General features: G+C 44.0%; 1 protein-coding gene across 1 annotated transcript in view; it reads right to left on the bottom strand.

The window, feature by feature from the left end:
- LOC110382226 (uncharacterized) overlaps window positions 1–17,357 on the bottom strand; it is a 34,212-nt gene extending 16,855 nt beyond the window's left edge. The window contains 4 exon segments of the mRNA XM_064041839.1: window positions 263–289; window positions 3,084–3,650; window positions 13,677–16,539; window positions 17,034–17,357. Coding sequence (XP_063897909.1) covers window positions 263–289; window positions 3,084–3,650; window positions 13,677–13,747 — 665 coding nt within the window. The 5' untranslated portion in view covers window positions 13,748–16,539; window positions 17,034–17,357.
- Window positions 17,358–18,908: the final 1,551 nt, after the last annotated feature.

Below are 18,908 nucleotides of genomic sequence, written 5' to 3'. Positions count from 1 at the left end.
CCAATAAATAGCATTCCGAACTATCATTAAGATGCCTTGAAGGAGCCGTTGAATGTATTAATATTATTATAAAGAACATATTAAACTCTTTAATAATACTTTTTAATTGATTTTACAGCATAATCAATGAGCCCGATTGCAATGTTTGATCGGATCGTGTGCCGTATTCCAGAGAAAGCATGGGTTAAACAACAGATTCTGAGCAATAACTCTTAAAGTAAGTAAACTTGTGTGAAAAGTTGTTGTAAGTGTTGCAACTCACCACATGTAGTTGACTCCACTAAGAGGGCTTGCAATGTTACGCAATATTATTACAACGTTGAGTTCGCACTTGTGGTCAAGTGGTCGCCGGCAAACAATAAGCTTCATCACTCCGGGTGTCATCCGAGTGCAAACATTATGCTAACCGTCACCGAGGAACCTGCTCATATTCAGAGGGATCCAACATATCGGATTCATTATGTCGATTATTCATTGCTGCACACGTGAGTTTAAGAAGAAGCAATAAAGTGTACATGAGGGCTGGATGCGCTACTTCGTGGCTCCGTCTGAGCGCCTGACATCGCATACGCCGGGGGACAAGTGCACATGAAACCTGGCCTGCCGTCAATGGGAGCTTTTCCAATTGTGTTCCGATAATGAAGTGCCTCGCCGTATACATTTCGTAGATATCCATTATACAATAATGAAATCTATCGAGTGTCCGAGTGCAACTTTCATTGGTGGCGAGTTTTCTTTAGAAATTATTGCGGCGCGGTAAATGTGCAGTTATGTGATTACGAGAGGTTTGATGTGGCAGTACAGTTGTTCGTTAAGGTGCCAGCACAGCCAAACGGCTGGCTCGTTGAGTTCGTTCACACACAAACAGACAGCACCTCCACTGTTACATGAATTTAGCCCGATTGGAAAGAGATAGAGGTCTCGGCGAGGAGTTTGGCGTCAGAGCGAACGGGGACGTTACCTACATACATGTTGCTTCTTTAAAAAAAAGATTTCTAGAGAACGGCGGGAAGGCCTCATAATGATGCGAGTACGAAGATTTGGCTTATTGTTTACCGGTGCCAGCTAAACTATTATACAGTACTTATAACAAAAATATCGAACTGTTCTGGTATGAAACAAGAAAATATCTCTGTTGGAACACAAGAACTTTTGAACTAGATAGATATAAGATAATATTGAGTTAGCACATGCCTAAATACGGTGGCATAGTACGTCAGGAATATTTTCTTGTTATCATCCGTCTTCAGTTATTCTTTGTGATGGGTTTAAGATTATTGTTAAGGATTGTGTTTATTAATCATTTTTCCTATTGTAACTACGGCATCTTTGACATTGTCTTACATGAAGCTTCTAATTCGACAGTAACCTGTAGACTCTTCCTACAATATATAGTCATTTGTCAAATTATGATTAGCAGTTTAGAAAGTGACGAGGGGTCCCTGGGGGAATAGAAGTTTAGCTTCAAGTATTCAACGTAATCAAGTACTAACAGTAGAAGAATGACCTTCAAGCTACTAGGTGTTAAGCTGTGGAATAGAAACGAGGCAGCATTGTATAAAGTGATGAGGTCGCGTGTACTGAGTGTAATCTAGCAGTCATCCCGGAACTTCCGGGAGTACATCTGCGGACACGGCCGCGCCGCTTGCCGATAACTATGTTAAACATTATACTTTAAAGCGAATGCTCTGTAATACATGGGCCTTGACGACCGAATCAAATGAATAGTACAGCAGGCCGGCGGCCGCGCTGCCCGCTGCCTGCAGACACCATTGTCCGCAAACAAAGTGCATATAAAAGCGTGCAACACATTTGCATTTGTCGTCGTGAAAGTATTGTCACACTGTCTGGCTCACTGATGTTTTTCTTTCGTTTTTCTATTGCATTTTACTTTCTCGAGGCTCTGGTGCAGCGGCGCGGGCACACTCCTCTGAACTAAGTTTAGAATATTCGCTAAACATTATACGTTTGACCCAGTAATCGTTTCTACAGATCTAGTTTTATGTAGATAGTTGACTGCGTGACCCAAAACTGTTGTTATAATTTTGGAGATTGAAACCTACATAGCGGTTCTATCCCTGCTGTCAAATGGCAATATCGCTCTAAGGTTTGAAGAGCTATGTGTTAGAATGCACGTATGTACATGGCGGAGCAGACCGTCGGCGAGCGGTGGTGCGCAGGCGGCGCGTTCGCCGGCCGCCGTCACCGTGACAATCGGTTTCCACGTCTCGCGGTTCTAAACAAATGAATTGTGATAGAAAGTGAAAATCATCAGCTTTCCGTTTCAACGATTCCACCTTGATCTGATTATTTCGCTCGGATTTTTGGCTAGCGATAGTGCGGCATCGGTTCCGGTACCGAAATACTCCGGCGACGTAAACACATGAGCGGCGTGCGCGCACCGCGGCCGGGCTACACAACAACGCTCACTAGCGCGCGTGTTGACGCCGCTATCACCCGCGCTAGGGACATACGCGCCACTACATAACATTTACATCATCAGTTTCAACTATGAAATAAGCTGTAATTATGTTTGATAACTGTTTCAGCCTCATTCTTTCTCGTCACTAATTTGGGGAGCCTACAGTCTAATAAGAAGAGATTAAGAGTCCTCGTTAGCTTGCCTCAGCACGTTGCAACGTGGTCTAGTTGGTATTTGTTGAATGAGAAGACGGGTGAGGTCCGTAACACAATGAGAGGGTGATCCCGAATATAGCGGGACGGAAATACAAAACGCATTAGGTGGTCTATGGCCGGAGCGCAGGGCTCCAGCGGGTTCCGGCGCGGGAAGTGGGTCGCGCGGCTCGCTAATTCGGGCGGGGTCAGCGGCCGCACGCACGCACTAATTGTGTCACCGTGCTGCACCACCCTCGCGCCGACACCCGACGTGTGCTACTAGCGATAAGCTGCTACAACTCTACACTCTGCCTACGATGATACTATGCTCTTTAAAATTATGACTATTCAAAACCTATGACGTTTTGCGTATTACTGCTGATGAATGCTTTTAAAAGGGGTTTAATTTCACGAGAATTAGATGATGACAAACATGATTAGTGTTGAATAGCGATTCATGGACTGACCCGTTCTCGTCCTTGATCTTCTTCTTGCGGCCGCGCTTCTTGGGCTGGTTGAGCAGCAGCTGGTGCGGGTGCAGCATGTGGTGGTCGTGGTGCGGCAGGTGCGGCACGGCGTGCGGCTGCGGCTGGCCCAGCATGGCGCACATGGCCTCCTCCTCCACGAAGGAGTAGGGGTCGTCGCACTCGCGCTTGATGCCGTTGTAGAGGTCGTCGTCGCGCTTGCCTTGCGCGTACTGGTGGTGCTGGCTCATGTCGTACGGCACCTCGGGCTCGCGCTTGAAGGCGTACGGGTCGCCCGCGTACTTGGGGAACGGGAAGTGCTGGTACTGCGGCTCGGGCTGCGGCGGCGGCGGCGCGGGCGGCTCGAAGTGCCGGTAGGGCTCCGGCTCGGGCTCGTAGTGGCGCAGCAGCGGCTCGTAGGGCGGGTCGGGCGGCGGCGAGGGCGCGGCGGGCGGCGCGGGCGAGCCCTCCGCGCTCGAGGGCTTGCGGCGCGCCGCCTCGCCGCTGTTGCTCGTCTCGTACCCGTCGTCTTGGTTCTCTGTCGGCTTCGGCTTCTCTTCGCCCTCCTCCCTGGAAATCGCACATCATATTATTCACTTACATGGTAAAATACAATAGTAGTACATACACACGTGGCATTGACGAACAAACTCTATTCGGAGAACAAAAACAACATGTTTCAACTGTTTTCTCCCAATCCATCAGTTCAGTTAACTCTTTTTCACAATAAACCTCGTTACAAAGCTCAATAGATTATAAACTTATAACAACATAAATACTGAGCAGCGCGCCGCAGTTCCGAACGGTGTTTTATGTTATTGTTCCCTATTAGCACAGATTACGTGCAATAACATAAAATTAATCTTAAGCAAATTGCCGCCATAATGTTCATTAAATAAATACCTTATTTTACTTTTATCGCCGCAACGAGCCGTGAATTAACGCATCATGTTGATTTGGAATTGAGTTTATTACAACATTCGCAGTAAAGTTCGGTCAAAAAGCTTCGATCTGTTCGAAGCTGGTCGTAACATTTTTGCTAGAATTTGTGCGAGTGTTGGGTGCAGCACGGAGGGGCTCGGTGCACACATTCCGCGGCACGCAGTACAAATATTTCATTCGAAAGAGTGTCACGCGGCTGATCGTGTCGACTGGCTGATTTGTGGCGACGGATCATCGTTCCTTTGATAAATGTGCGCGGTGGACAGCAGTGGCCGACGTCGGCCTAACGTCTTTGGTCACGCACATTTCGCTGGTGACTCTCACGCGAATTCCTCGCAGTGTGCACACGACGTGGAATAAAGCTCGCAGTGGCTCGAGTAGCGCGCGGTGATTGAACCACTCGATATGTCAGAGGAAACTTGACCGTGCGGAGCCACGATACGGCACAAACTGCCGGTGGAATATTTAGATCAGCTGGTCGTATGAGTGGCCGCACTCGCATCGGACATTATGCCACATGTAATAAACATAACCGGCGCGCTCAACGAGCTCCATTCATAAAAGTGTTCTCTTGAATTATTACCCACTACTTACTTGTTATTGGAATTGATGTAGTAAACATATAGTAGCGATATTAGTATGCCGTTATGTAACTATTTATCAACTATTTACTAAAATGAATTGTTTATTTAAATGTTCTGATGTAAATGCTAATTTGTAGGATAATAGAGTTATAATAAATGAATTGATGGCAACATGAACAGGTGTGGATGCAAACGTATAGAATGTGATTGCGGTTGTCGGGTCGTGGGTGCCGGCGGAGCACAGGGGTGGAATCTGAGAATGTGCCGATGGCGGCAGGTGGGGTGCGCCTCTAACGTATTTATGTACATGTGGAGCGCAACACGAGCGCGTCGGGAGCCGCCGGTACGTGCCGACTCCAACAGATATTGTTCATGTGTAAGACTTGAGACTGAGCGCGTATCAGGGCGCGCCGCTCTCGCTTATCTGTGCCTGCGTTCTTACGACAGCTTGCATTTTACTACCTCGGCGGAGGACAAATGACCAGTGCAACACAACCCTAGCTTCAATCCAGGACACAAAAAACGACTAGTATTTCTGACGACGCTGAGCACATTATACTGAAAATGACGCCGTATTTAGAAATCTTAAAGAATACATCTGCAGGTTTAAAATCCGTAATTTCAATATGTTTTGACCTGAAGGTCGAGGCACAATGCGTTGTGTAAGACGTAGGTTGGCGGCAGCCGGGTGCGCGAGTCACAGCGGGCTCGAGAAGACCAGTCAACGACCCACTTCTGTGCAGATAACGCGGCAGATATTGACTCGATGATTAAGCCCCACGCCGCACGTTGTGAATTGTGATAACTCCGGCAGGCGCACTTACTCTCCTACTACTTATAGAACGTAATACTGCTATGGTATAGGTAGATATATCGCGCCGAGTGCCGAGTCGTCGGCGCTTGACGAACGAGCTCTTTATCTCGACGCTCGTTGCTAGCAGCTCGGCTTGCGCCGGTTGCCGTGCGCTGCGAATACGAAACCAGCCGGAGCGGAGCCTCATTTCCAAACTCTTATTGACCCGCTTTGAAAACCTCGCGTTTAGAACTAGAAATGGTGTACAATTAAATTGCAACGTAGTTGTGTGCGCGGCGCGCTGACACGTCATCGTCAGCGAGGGAGGACACTTCCTCCTGCAGATATAAACAGTACATAGCGCACACACGAGCGCTCTGTGCTATCATGTCGCATCTACTCTTGTACTCACTCGCGCATTTTTAATAAACTAAGCCGTGCATGGATTGCACAAATAGCCATTTTTCTGAACGTTGGCAGTCAAGTAAAATTAACGTTATATTAGGTACCGTTACCTGTTTAGCTCATCATGAATTCGTATGCACATGTTCGATGGACGGAAATCGGACGAAATGATTTGCCGACAAATAAGGTAAATCGTAATGTGTGCTTAACCATCGTGCAAATAGGAGTTTTCTTTAAAGCAATTCTATTATTATTATTAAGTCCTGCGGCTAATGGCGTGTTCGTGTGTATGTATGCGTGCTTGTCATTGAGCGGTGTCGGTCGATGCTATGATAAAGGTTTCGTCCTACGAGTGACAGGGAGACGCACTGGGAGGTGACCGGCCGCCCGTAAAAACGAACCCGGCCGCATCACGCCAACCGACACTACACGCACACACACACACGCCGCCGCCGTGTGGGTGTGAGCCGTGCGATACACGAACCTATGTGCCAGGATTTCATTTATTACGCCAGTACTAACACCAATTATTAATTCACTCAAAAACACCTATTAAGCGGCATCATCTAAACAGCTATCAAACGTACTTTCCACTTTGTGCCAATTTAGCAGGCTCATTGCTCATATACTCGTTAACTTAATTATCATCTTAGAGAAGAGAGCTGTTATGGGCCTCTCAGGCTCAGCTGCAGATAAACAAATGATCCTAGGATGGCGCACGTAAGCGACACTTATCGGATTAAAAACAGTTGAGCAGGCAGCCAGGTACCGATACAAGCAAGGAGCATGCGGTGCTATCTCGGAATAGTTAATTAGGCAAGTGTGTGCGTTTCGTAAATGAGTTTTTGCGAACAGTAGGTAGGTATATAGTAGTTATGTAAGCAAAGCAGGCCGGCTGGGAGAGCCAGTGTGTCTTGTTTCGACGCTGCCGTTGCTATGGTTCGGATCGATGGCGGTCGCGCGATCTGACGGCACACACTTGTTAAGTACTCCGTATCTTTGTACCTCGCCGCTGAATGTTGTATGTGATAAACGCTGTCCTGTCCCTCCTTGCTAGCAACAGTGAGTCGCCGGGGCTCATCAGCGCAGTGCCGCTGCCCACAGCTCACGATTGCGTTCATCAACATTTCTATCATTTTTAAAAGCTTCTACGAGTTCCATTGATACTCCCTATTGAAAAACTTTGCCAAGTATTTGATGGACTTCTTTTTGAGTATAATTTCGATACAATGTTCTTTGTTAACTAAACATTTTGAAGAATTGGATCTATTGCGTCACTACTAACTTTTTCTAGTAACAATGTGAAGCCTTAAAATTGTTAACAACACATTGGCCACGCGTTTCCAAAAGTATCGGCGAAGTTATGATTTATCTAATGAGTGTTGTACAGTGCCACTACTGCAGGTAGTACCGCGGAATATGCTGGTATCCGTCAGGTAGAAAGTCCTTCCGATGGCTGGCTATTTACTGTCAACTCGTCAGGTTTGCGAGCGCAGTTAGTGTGTGCACGATATTTTTTGAGCGTAAACGGTTTTGGCACACTACTTGCAGACAAAATAAACACTTCCTACTACTACAATAGAAGTTAACATATTGTTTTAGTGCCGTTTTTCCTTTATGTTCAATGATAGGCTTCTTTAGAGAGACTCGCGCCCACAGCCTTGGACTGCAGTTAGCTAAGAAGACAGATTGCCAGGCCGGGCTTTGCTTTAAAAACTGGTTTTGAGCTCATTAGCAAGTTATAAACACTTGCACTTGGCTACAGCTATAGGTAGACGTATAGATGTAGTGGGTACATCAGGTGGCGGAGTAACAAGTCTTCAAAGTGTGACGCGCTATACGTAGGTATCTGTCTGCCTACGAGATCGGACTACGGACGAATAAATTTGCGTGGCGGTACGGTTTCCGTTCTCGACGGAAAAACTTTTTATAAGTGAATAGCGTGTGTTCGGCACAATGGGCTTGATAGAGTAATGTCAAGTGTCAAGGCAGGGCTGCGTTAGTGCGCCGTGGAGCATGGCTTCCGTACTGCCTTGCGACGCTGCAACTATTCAGACCTTATGGACAACTTAATCAGCTAATCCAACACTAACACCATTTGGATAAACACGTTCAATTTACTTTCCACTCGAAAAAGGATCGAGGTCACAAGTTTTCTGTGTAGAATTATACTTGTTAACTGTATGTGTTCGTCTGAAATACGGACATGCCGTGGAATAATGTCGTTCGTTTATGTTTAACTGAGCTAGTACCTACGACCTACGTGTTACTTGCAGGAGCGCCGCATGGAGCACAAGGACCCATGGCCTTTAATGTTGGAGCAAAGTTTGTTATATTCCTATCTTCCTATTTGGTAAGTCTAAATGCCGAATGAACGTATTTAATTTGCATATTCGCCTAGCAACCCTAGTCGCGGGTCATAGGCCAATGTCTGACGAATTTGCGCGGAGTGCGCTGCGGAGTTGTGCGTTTTTATATCTTTAACTACCACTAGCACGTGTAAACGCTTAGGTAATTGCGTTTCGAGACACAGTTCCGAGAGACGGGCAAGTTCGAACAGCAAGGCGAATGGGATTCGACTGGCGGCCAGCCGGCGAGGGTATGAATGAACACACGCTGTATAGCGCTACTCACGTTTTCTTCTTTTTGATTTCAGAAGCAGCACTTCTGTTCTCTCAAGATTTTCTCATTGGGAGAATGTATAAGTGTTTACATTTTAAGGACTTCTTATTACTCCCCCACAAAACAAAAACACGAGTTGCAGATTCCTTTATGGAAGAACATTGCACGAGTCTACTGTTGTGGGTGAAGGTTACGACTTTCTTGTTCTAATGCTTGCAACGTGTGCTACGTTCAAGTTATTGGCTCGTTTGATTCATACGCCGTGAAACACGGCAAACGGCAAATCTTGCTTATGGGCTAATCATAGCAAGTGGTATCAACGCGAGATTTTTTTACACAGATTAGTCACGTAACGTGCGCGCTACGTCACACACTGAATTTGACGCAACGGAGCATACAGCATGGACGGCCTTATTACCGCTAATGATGAGCCAATACTTGTTATATTGACGACACCCGCGCTCCCACCGAATGCAACACTTATCTATCAGCAATTTCCAATTAAATGTAATATGCACTAACAACACGATTTGATGAATATAGTGTTCATCAGATAATAAGATAATGTCGCATATTAAAATTAATAAAAGCCTTTCTGCTCTTAAATATTTTTTCGGATAGCAGCAGAATTTATGTCGAGAGCGTTTTTGGTAAACTTATCACAACATAAGTGACAACAGTGGTGAAACCTTCATATTCACCACATATACCATCGGGTGTCAATAGCGAATGATAAGAATACCTAGTAAAGCAATTTGACCCCTCTGCCTAACGCTAGTGTCGTGATTCCACATGCTGTGGACCACTCGTGGTTATAAACTATAGTTAGCTACATACAAGGCGCCTTGCTCTGCGAGGATCCGTGCACACTTCAACTTAGCTCACGCAGCTATCATCCTCTTCTACAATAATAAGAATGCAATCATACCGTTCAAGCGGGTTTGAAAATTTCCCGTTACTTTGGGAATCTCAATTCTTGTTGCTTGTCCAATTTATGGCTAGTCGGTAGTGTGAACATTAATGTTCCGACACTCAGCCATAACTCGACTATTTGGAATTTTAGCTTGTTACATGCTCATACCCTGCGAGAAGGGTTAGTGAAATATTTTTAAGTAGATTGTTGCTAAAGGATACAATCGAGTTCAGGGTCACAATTAGGCAAAATACAAAACTGGAAGCCGGCTGAGCAAAGCCGGAGTGTGTGCACGCAGTAGGTAGGTATGTATGTGCCGCCGGGTCGGGTGGCGCAGCCGCGCAGGTGCACGGAGCGTGTGTCAGCAGCTCTGCCCTGGCGCTTTGTGCGGCCCTCGCTCGCTGCTGCCTCGCTATTATTTAGGACCAACGTTTCCAAACAGCTCGCTGCCTAGTTCGCAATTCGTACATAGATGGCGCTGGCGTACACTAGCTGTATCCACTTGCAGATCGTGTGCAGCGTAGTGTGTGACGTCACTGATGACTTTACCTATCCAAGTCATCCGATATGATTGCTTGGAGCCTTGACTACGCTCCGATGTTTCCGACGCCATGTCACTCACACAACGTTATGTTCAAACAACATTGCTTAGGTACTAGGCAACTAATATTTTTTGCCAATTTTATGAGATATCCTAGATTCTAGAACTACGATGACATTTATAACACGTAGAAAATTATTATATTTCTTTGAATAAGGTGAAAATTTCAATTGGATTTGGAAATTCAAGTTGCGTGAAGTTTTATCAAAAGAAACATAGATATCAGGTCTCATGGTTTTAGTTGATCGACTTAGCCTTGTTTGTTCGTGTCAGTATGAATCGGCTAATGATCATTATGTGCGTTGCTATGTTTTCAGGGCTCGGGTGCGTAGGTACAACAACTGAAGCACATGGCAGAAACAATTCTAAAACAATAGCAGAGCCTCAATGACTTGTTTGATGTGAGATTGCATAACAATTGCATTCCTGATGACCGGCTGGCTTCACAACTTACTGAAAAATATAAGGGTCATGTAGGAATCTGCGATTGTGTGACATGCTTTCCAATAAGGGTGCGTTCACATCAAACGAGTGAATGCTCGTTCTATCCCCCACCCTATCGAATTCTTGCAAAAAGAACAACCAAATAATGCTCTGCCTTTGTTTACAAAAACGAATACGAAAGGGAAAGAACACTCATAGCTCTTTGTTCGTGTGGTCCAAACGGACCCTCATAGGTAGCAAGAAACTAGTCAAATGTTAGGCCTTATTGATAGCGATGTTGGTCTCGTGGACACGCAATACTTGAGCCTGCATGGCGAGGCGAGGGCGCAGCTCCCGGGCCGCATGTCGGTCAAGGCGAAAAGGCTCGAGGTCTCTGTTTTAACTCCCCAATTAGATAAGCTAGCGTACACACTTACACACTGTAAACATGCCGAACACAAATGTCCAAACACGACGTTTTTGTATGTTTGGATTGTATTTATTTCTCTTATCTGATAGCGAGCACATTGAGCCAGCTTATCTCAGGATTTCCTCTCGTTCGTTTGTAAATCATCGACTAGCAACAATCTTCACTCTATCATATTCATTTGCGTATTATTTAAATCTTGGATGTAATTAAATATAATTACTATATTATGTACGTCGAGACTTTTTGTCCATTACAATAATTTCCCAGAGGAGTGTGTATCACAGCTAATTTGTAAACAGTTGACGATAACTATGTACTTGAATGTTAAAACTTTTGTAATATCGGTAGTTATAAACGACGACAGACAGTTTAGTCTTTTATTATTAAAATCCTAAGAGCTATTGTGCGATAGGTGCCCAGTGCCCAGTAACTGGCTAGCTTCTACGTAGGTACGTGAATTAATTCTTTGGAGCCGCACATGAAACCGCGGGAGAAAGGAAACAGCTCGTTAATCTGGGCCCCGATTCTCCTAAGTTAATAAGGTCAAAATCGAATATAAATCGAATCGCAATATGATCGTAATAGCAGTTTTAACCATATCGGGCATTCTGCTACTAATAAAAGACCAATCGAATTCGATTGACATTTGATTGGTGTGCGATTGGTCTGCTATTTTGATGATTTTGGTCTATACGGTAGTTTGCTGTACAATCATTTTGCAATCGTAAATCATTTGCAGATAAAATGATTCATTATTGAATGACAGAAAAGGATAAAAACGTTTCTTTCAAAGAAAAAATAGCGGAATGCCACATACGCTTCAATCGTAATCGACTCGGGATTGGATATCAGTCGAATCGAGTCGAACGTCAATCGAATGGCGCTTAAGTAAAATTAGGAGAATCGGGGCCCTGTACTGTACTAATATTATTTTATAAACCTGAAGATTATTTTTCTGTTTGTTTGCTTCAACGCACCAATCACGAGGTCTGATTCGATTTTTTTTTAAATCTTTCAGTGTTAGGTATCGTGGGATTCCCACGGGAAACACACATATTCTATACAGTTTCCCGTGGTTTCACACGCGTTTTGGGGAACTCCTTCCCGTACCCGAATAAAATATAGCCTATGTTACTCGGGGATAACGTAACTTTCTAAAAAAAATATGTTTTTTTTTGGTTTAGTAGTTTTGGCGACTAAGTTACAAACGATAAAAAGGTTCCTCTTTATTATATTCCTTTAGATATTGAAGTATAGATATGTAGCTATTACCTATAGATATAAAGCATTTCAACAGTATACAGATGTTATTTTTCTGGACATGAGATGGTAACTGGTCCTCTGTGACAGTGACATTATTCAGAAAACTACTGTATCTCAGCAAACATCATGGTTTTTTGTTCTTTTTGATTCTCACAACTAACTCATAAATATAATAGACAATGAGGTAATATAAATGTAGGTAAAGTTTATAAAATTATGTACAAATACTGAAATAAAATCCATTCCTTTCACAACTAAGTTGTACAGGATTGGATAAAGGAAATAAAGAAAAAGCTTAGATATGATGCCAGTGCCGGGTCAATACGCTTATTGAATGGCAGTGCTTGCACACACCTACACTTGTGTGACAATAATACTGCCGACCCTGCAGCGGACGGTAGAGCTACCAAAATAATCAATCAAGTAATGTGCCAGCAGTCAGCAACAAGCAACACTTCATAACCAGCTTATATAACTTAACCACAGTTTTAAGCAATTTCATTTTTACTTAGTTCCATTACATAACACCAAGTTAGGTCTAACTGAATTTACAGCAAGCACTAATTTGTTCCTGAAGTTACTACACAGTAAGTTCTTCATAGAAGTGATGCCAACAATTTAAATACAACTTTTCATTGAGTCAATTAGTTTACTACTTTAAAATACAATACATATTATGAGTAATTGTGTCTCTGCAAAACCCAAACAATACTTAACAACTTATTTATGGACAGAAATAGAAATACTTGTAATTTTGGAAAACAAATAAGTGAACAATTAATTATCTCACAGTAGAGAAAACCATGTTCCTGAGCATGTAACGAGCCATAGAGGAAAATAATTTGAAATATAGTTTGAGGTCAAGTTATCAAGCGGTGAAACATCATGTCCTCACACAGTGCACACTAGTGCCCGCCGTACTACAGTTAGGTATATGTTGCTATATTTATATGACAAAGTACTTCTACACGTACCTAGTGTGTGTCATGCCCAAGTCGATTGTTTATTTCGAAGCTACCAGTTGCCAAGCTCAGAAATCTACAGCTTAAGTATGTCTATAGTATAATTCATTATAGTGCATTATTGAACAGCTGAAGTTCAATAAGCAAATAACTAGCAAATTTTTTACAACTACCATATTATAGAGGTAGCTATGAACAGTTTCATACATTAAATAATTGATAGTTCATTTACCTAAAGCAGAGTATGATCTTAATGTGTACCAACATACATGTATGTTGGTATACATTGGCATCACAAGTTCCTATCTACAACCCTCTAGTGAAAATTGTAATCTATTGTTATAGGTACTTTTTAATACCTACTTTATATTAAAGGAATGGCCCTATAAATGGTAGTTCTAGGGTGTGAAAGGCAGAACATCATAAAACATAATTGTTATAATAATACATAGATGTAGTTGATGCTGAGTAATGTATGCCAATGATTTACACATGTATTATGTGGTATTCAGCTAATCATTTGTAAATAAACTGAAATTTATATTAAAATATTATGTCAATATGAGAGATAAGCTTCTGTGTAACATGGAACAACCTAAATGAGCTGCAGGTAAACAAATATTGTATTATTATGACAAGAGTGTGTCAATAAACTTACCGAGCACTAGGTGCAGCAACACCAGGGGTATTGTTTGAGCCGAGGAACTCATATCCAGTGAGACACAACATCACAACACTTGGGCACACACTCTGTCTCTGCACATCAATAGCTCAGCATTCCATGTGCTAGCATAGCTAATCACTGCTCATGTGGACACAGGCTTACACACTGCCATTGTTTATGTTGTTATTAATCAATGCTTCATTCATTTAGCCATTAATTTATCAGCTGTGAGCTACAAATTGTAAATCAAAATGAACTCCAGATTGATGTTTATTACATCATAAAATTAATTCATAATAACTATAAATCAAATGCTCCTAATACCCATCAATGTTTTCAAATTATGACTTACTTGAAGATAATTTGTTTATAAATATAAACAGAGTACATTTTTCCTGTATTTGAGTGACTCTTATGAAGTAGTGAAGTTAGAATGGTTTAATATAAGTTGAGATAGATTCACTGGCTTGACTTGCAAGCAAACATGTCCCAAATGTGTAAAATATGCAAAGTATTGACTCAGGAATCATCAAATTAAAAGGCAAATTCAAATAATTTAAAAACTAGCCTGGCAGACACTAGTATCCAGTTTTAACACTGTTCAACAAAGAATGCAGAGATAAAACAACTTTGTGTGCAATCATGAGCATGATGTAACTCAGTCACTTGAAAACCTGTAGTCCTTCTAGTTTTATCACTCCTACCAGTTTGTTAATAGTTTGCTAAGCAGGTAAATGACCTGCGTGTAGGTATCTAGCAACACAATGCCACACTCTGCTCGCAACACTGCCAGTGCACATCACCTGAGCATGAGGCAGCTGCAGCGGGCTGCACACACTGTCCGACACAACCTTGTCCACTTACTGCCACAATCACATCCAACACTTACAAGTCAAACTGTTTAATGTGCAATTACTGCAATTGCTGCATGTAATAGCCGTGACACAGAGCATTGTCAGGTCACCCAGTGGCACTGGCACTGTCCATGTCCACTGTGCCTCAGTGCAGCACGCACACTGGCGACGCGGAGCGCCCCCGCGGGCGGCGCGGAGCTCCCGGGCCTCTCGGGGCACAGTCACGACCTAACCTCAAAATGCACACCAAAATGAACAATTGTCAGTCAGCCAGATGTTAGCACAGACGACATACACACACATGACATCACCGACACCGCGGACTCGTACGAAACTTGACAAAGAACGCGAACGCTGGCCGTGCGAGCCTAGCAGTATGGATTTGTGGGCAAAATGCTTTGTTTGAGTAGGTAGGTACGTACTCGCAGCCTTCACTGCATATAGCTATAGATAGGTAGGCGCGTATGTTAGGTATGTGTAGTGTGTAGTGCACGGGTTATATGCACCTAGCCATAATTCACTCGGGCGTTTGGTGAGCGCCACGGTCGGGCCGCGCCGAGGCCGAGCGCCTCTCGCGCCGCCCTTTGTCTCGGGGGCGGCGCGACAGGTTTCGTGCGCCCCGCAAAAACTGTAAACACGATTCTGATTTACGATCCCGGCTGGCCGAGTCATTCATACGAGTGGCACCGGGGCTATGCGGGAGGAGGCGGTCACGCTCGGCCGCCGCGCTCGCTGCTCGATCGCTATCAGCCTGGCCGCGGTGTCCTCGCCTCGGCTCGCGAGCACTAGCGCGAGCGGACGATGCGACCGTTTCGAAATGGCGCAACGCGGAGGCCGTGACGCCGCGACCGCACGAGCGAGAGAATGTCCGCTCGGCGCGAGCGAGAAACGAGCGCGGACGGGTCGTTTCGCAACCTCGGATGGGCTCGCGGGGACCGAAATAATCCACGACGTAAGAACGCGGGCGGAACGACCACGGCACGCTGCAGGCGATGATGGGTGCGGGCGAAGAGACATGATACTCACGGCCTGGCCACTCGCAGCGGGTCAGCAGCGCCGGCGTCCATGGCGCGCCCAGGCCCTGGCCGCGGCCGGGCTCCGGGCCGTCGGCCGAGCGACGCAACACTCTCTCCGATCTCACTCGGAACGCGACGACAAACACCGTCGCATCATCTTGACGACACAGCACATCGACCGCGGCACTTCTATACGCGTATAAACACTCCGCGAACGGTGTTTTGTTACATCGGTTGACTTTTCTTTGAAAAATCAATATACATTTTCCCAGAGTTTAGAGATACGGACGAGTCGATGTCCAGCGCAGGTTAGGTGCGTGAAGTTTGCAAGCTTTTTTAGCGCACCGGTGTTACCAACATTTTTTTGCCCATTTTTTGTTTTGGGTGTTGTGATTTTTTTCTAGTGATTTGCAGTGCACTTCAGACTAGTCGCGTAGCGTTGGGTCTTCCATAATGCTCGCGTGTCGTGTACAGTGGCGCCAGTATTTGAAATTGTAAACTCTTGTAGCATAAAGTGGCTAAGGGAGGAGTTTAGAAATTGTATTAAATTATGAAAGTTTAATAAAAAAATATTAATGCATATGATATTTTAATTATTACAAAGAATGTGTACATCAAATCAATAGTAAATAATAAAAAATACAAATATAATATGAACACAATATTACAAAATTATTAACAAGTCTTCCAGCATCTGTAGATCTTGCATCATGTTGATATGACGTTACGTAGTATAAGCGTTTCGGAATTAAGTTGGAGGAGTTGAATCTCACTTTAAACATAAAAAGTGAAGAGATCACACCTCCACTTGATCCTTCACGCGTTTGTCATGATGTGCACAGGTTCTCCCGAAGTGGCGTCGAGACGAAGCGGCCTCACGCGTGAGCTGGAAAGATAGATCTGGCAGCACATGGCGCAAACTGTCAAGATCCCCTGTCCAACTCAGACGTGAGGCCTAGCACGTGGCGCTGTTGCCGCCGGAGAACTCTGGAAAACAGAATGAATATTTATACGACATGGCGTTGTCTGGTTCGTGTTTGTTCAGTGTGACAATCGTAGCGCGCGCACTCGATATGGAGCCGGGCGGCGCGCTATCACCGCTTGAAAAGGTGCGGCTAATGTTTTCTGATAAGAGCAACGCTTTTCCCCGTCGCGTCAGCGACCCTGCATGGCTGTGTAGCGAATGTAGCCGCAATTAAATTATCGCCACATTAAGAAGATAATTTGTACATACTCCTAGCGGCAAATCACACGGAGCGAGCTCACACATGTGCCATTGGACCACCATATGTTATTACGTAATCGTTGTCGTTTTGTATGAACAGAGACACTAGTTGAACCGCAAAACTGCCGGCACTGGCTGGCCACGGGGTAAGCACGAAAGGCGATGCGTTTATTGTTTAGCAATATTGTGATGGATCAAGTATGGCTGCCACGTCGACATGATAGAGACGCGGGTACAAAATAAAATAAAAGATCACCAATATCCGACAAATGGAACGACACCGTCATCCGTGAACAGGCGAGGAGTCCCGAGTCCCGGCAGCCAGGGCTCCGGCACAAGTACAACACGCGTAGTTCTTCTGCACAGTCAATCGTAATCACAGCTCACAGTCCGATAGAGACCCGATCGATCGATGGGCTCATATTTATACTTTCGTCGATATCTTCAGATATGATATCGGTGTACCGACACGAGGCACAAACGTCCACCATGATCGTGATAAGATTCGACGGAACGGGGAATCGATTGGCCCCCGTCAGCCGTATCAGGCGCGCAAACACTCCACGCAGCCAATCGGCAAGGTATCGGAGATAAGCGCTGGTGCGGCCGCTGCGCCGGCGCCCCACGCGCCGCACCGCCGCCGCCTATCTGCTGCCCGCGGCTCCAGCACGACGACTGCCTGTCTTGTTTACACTCCTCGTACACCTTTATTACATTATAATTATCTAGCTGCTGTTAGCAGACAATCTCATTATCATCTCAACATTTTTTGTCTTTAGCTATCAGAGGAGTAGAGAGCAGCCTAGAGCACAGGACCTGCTGTTTCTTTCCCACGAACCATTTCAGCATTCTATCGATAAGCACTTCAAACAAAACAACAGGAAAAATACATAGGTACATTTAAGTACACAAAAACAAAACTTGTACTTCTTGTTTAAACTTTTCAGGACTTGTCCTGCACACAGATAAACGTCATCGGTATCTATACCTACATTTATTGCTTTACCTGCAAACACGCAAAATAATAGGTAGGTATAGGTACATAAGTTGATACGAACCTACTTTACTAGGATACGTGATACGTGGAAGAATTTCGACATGATAGATAAGGTGGCAAAGGCGCATATCAAACGGTGTCATTTGATAAGACATAAGGTGTGTGCTTTCTGGAGCGTATCATACACCTGTGCGAGTTGCTAGCTAGATACAAAATACTCACAGTAAACACACGGAGGGAATGAAACCTAGAGTATTTTTGACCGCATGCCTTGTGTTAACACATGTCAAATGTTTTCGCACAGGATGAATTACAACGTGTTTGCTATACTAATACTCTATGTTTTCTGAAACTTCTAATATTGCCTCCATCAACTATCAACGTATTCGAGGTCACTCCAAGTACTGTTTTATTGTAGTTATCAGTTTATAGATTATCAACCTGGCGCCCAATAGCCAGGTATCGTGATTAATACGTACAGTATATATTTCACAATTACTATTGACGATGATTCAACTGGTCTATCAGTGACCTACCTACTTAGATTTCTATTAGGTATTAAATAATTGAATGACTAATTATTGTCTTGAATTTGGAAAATTTCACTGGTTATTAACATATACCATTATAATAATTCTGGTCGGTGGATACGCAGCAGGAAGGGCTTGAAAACAAAACTATAATAGCATGGAGAAATGATCTCATAACAGCTGGCATTGTGCCTAAAGAAATGGTGACACTTGCCTGCATCTTGCCTGTTTTCTTTGAAATGTATATCGAAGCGCCTTTGACACCAATAAGCTTGCAAACGTACTTCACTTCTGAGATCTTCAATCACTCAATTTATGAATCACCTATCTACTCCAAACTAGTGCGACTCCCAGATTTGTAATGAAAAGACATCACTTTGTTATTCTTAAAAAAAACTTTAGCCTGCTCAAAACTAGGAAAAAATATCTTTTTAAAAGATGTCAATGACTTTACGAAATTTGAAAACCATTGAAAACCCTTTGCAGAAAAAAATATGATAAAAATTTCAACCAATAAGGTTTATCAATATAAGTTTGATAACTTGCGTACTCAACGTGTGATGCTTTCTGTTCCACAGTTGTTTGACTTCTATTAGCCCCAATT

This window comes from Helicoverpa armigera, chromosome 26, assembly GCF_030705265.1.
Source record: "Helicoverpa armigera isolate CAAS_96S chromosome 26, ASM3070526v1, whole genome shotgun sequence".
NCBI classification, from domain to species: domain Eukaryota; kingdom Metazoa; phylum Arthropoda; class Insecta; order Lepidoptera; family Noctuidae; genus Helicoverpa; species Helicoverpa armigera.
Note: the sequence above shows the minus strand (reverse complement) of the source record. Positions and strands in the feature narration are given on the sequence as shown.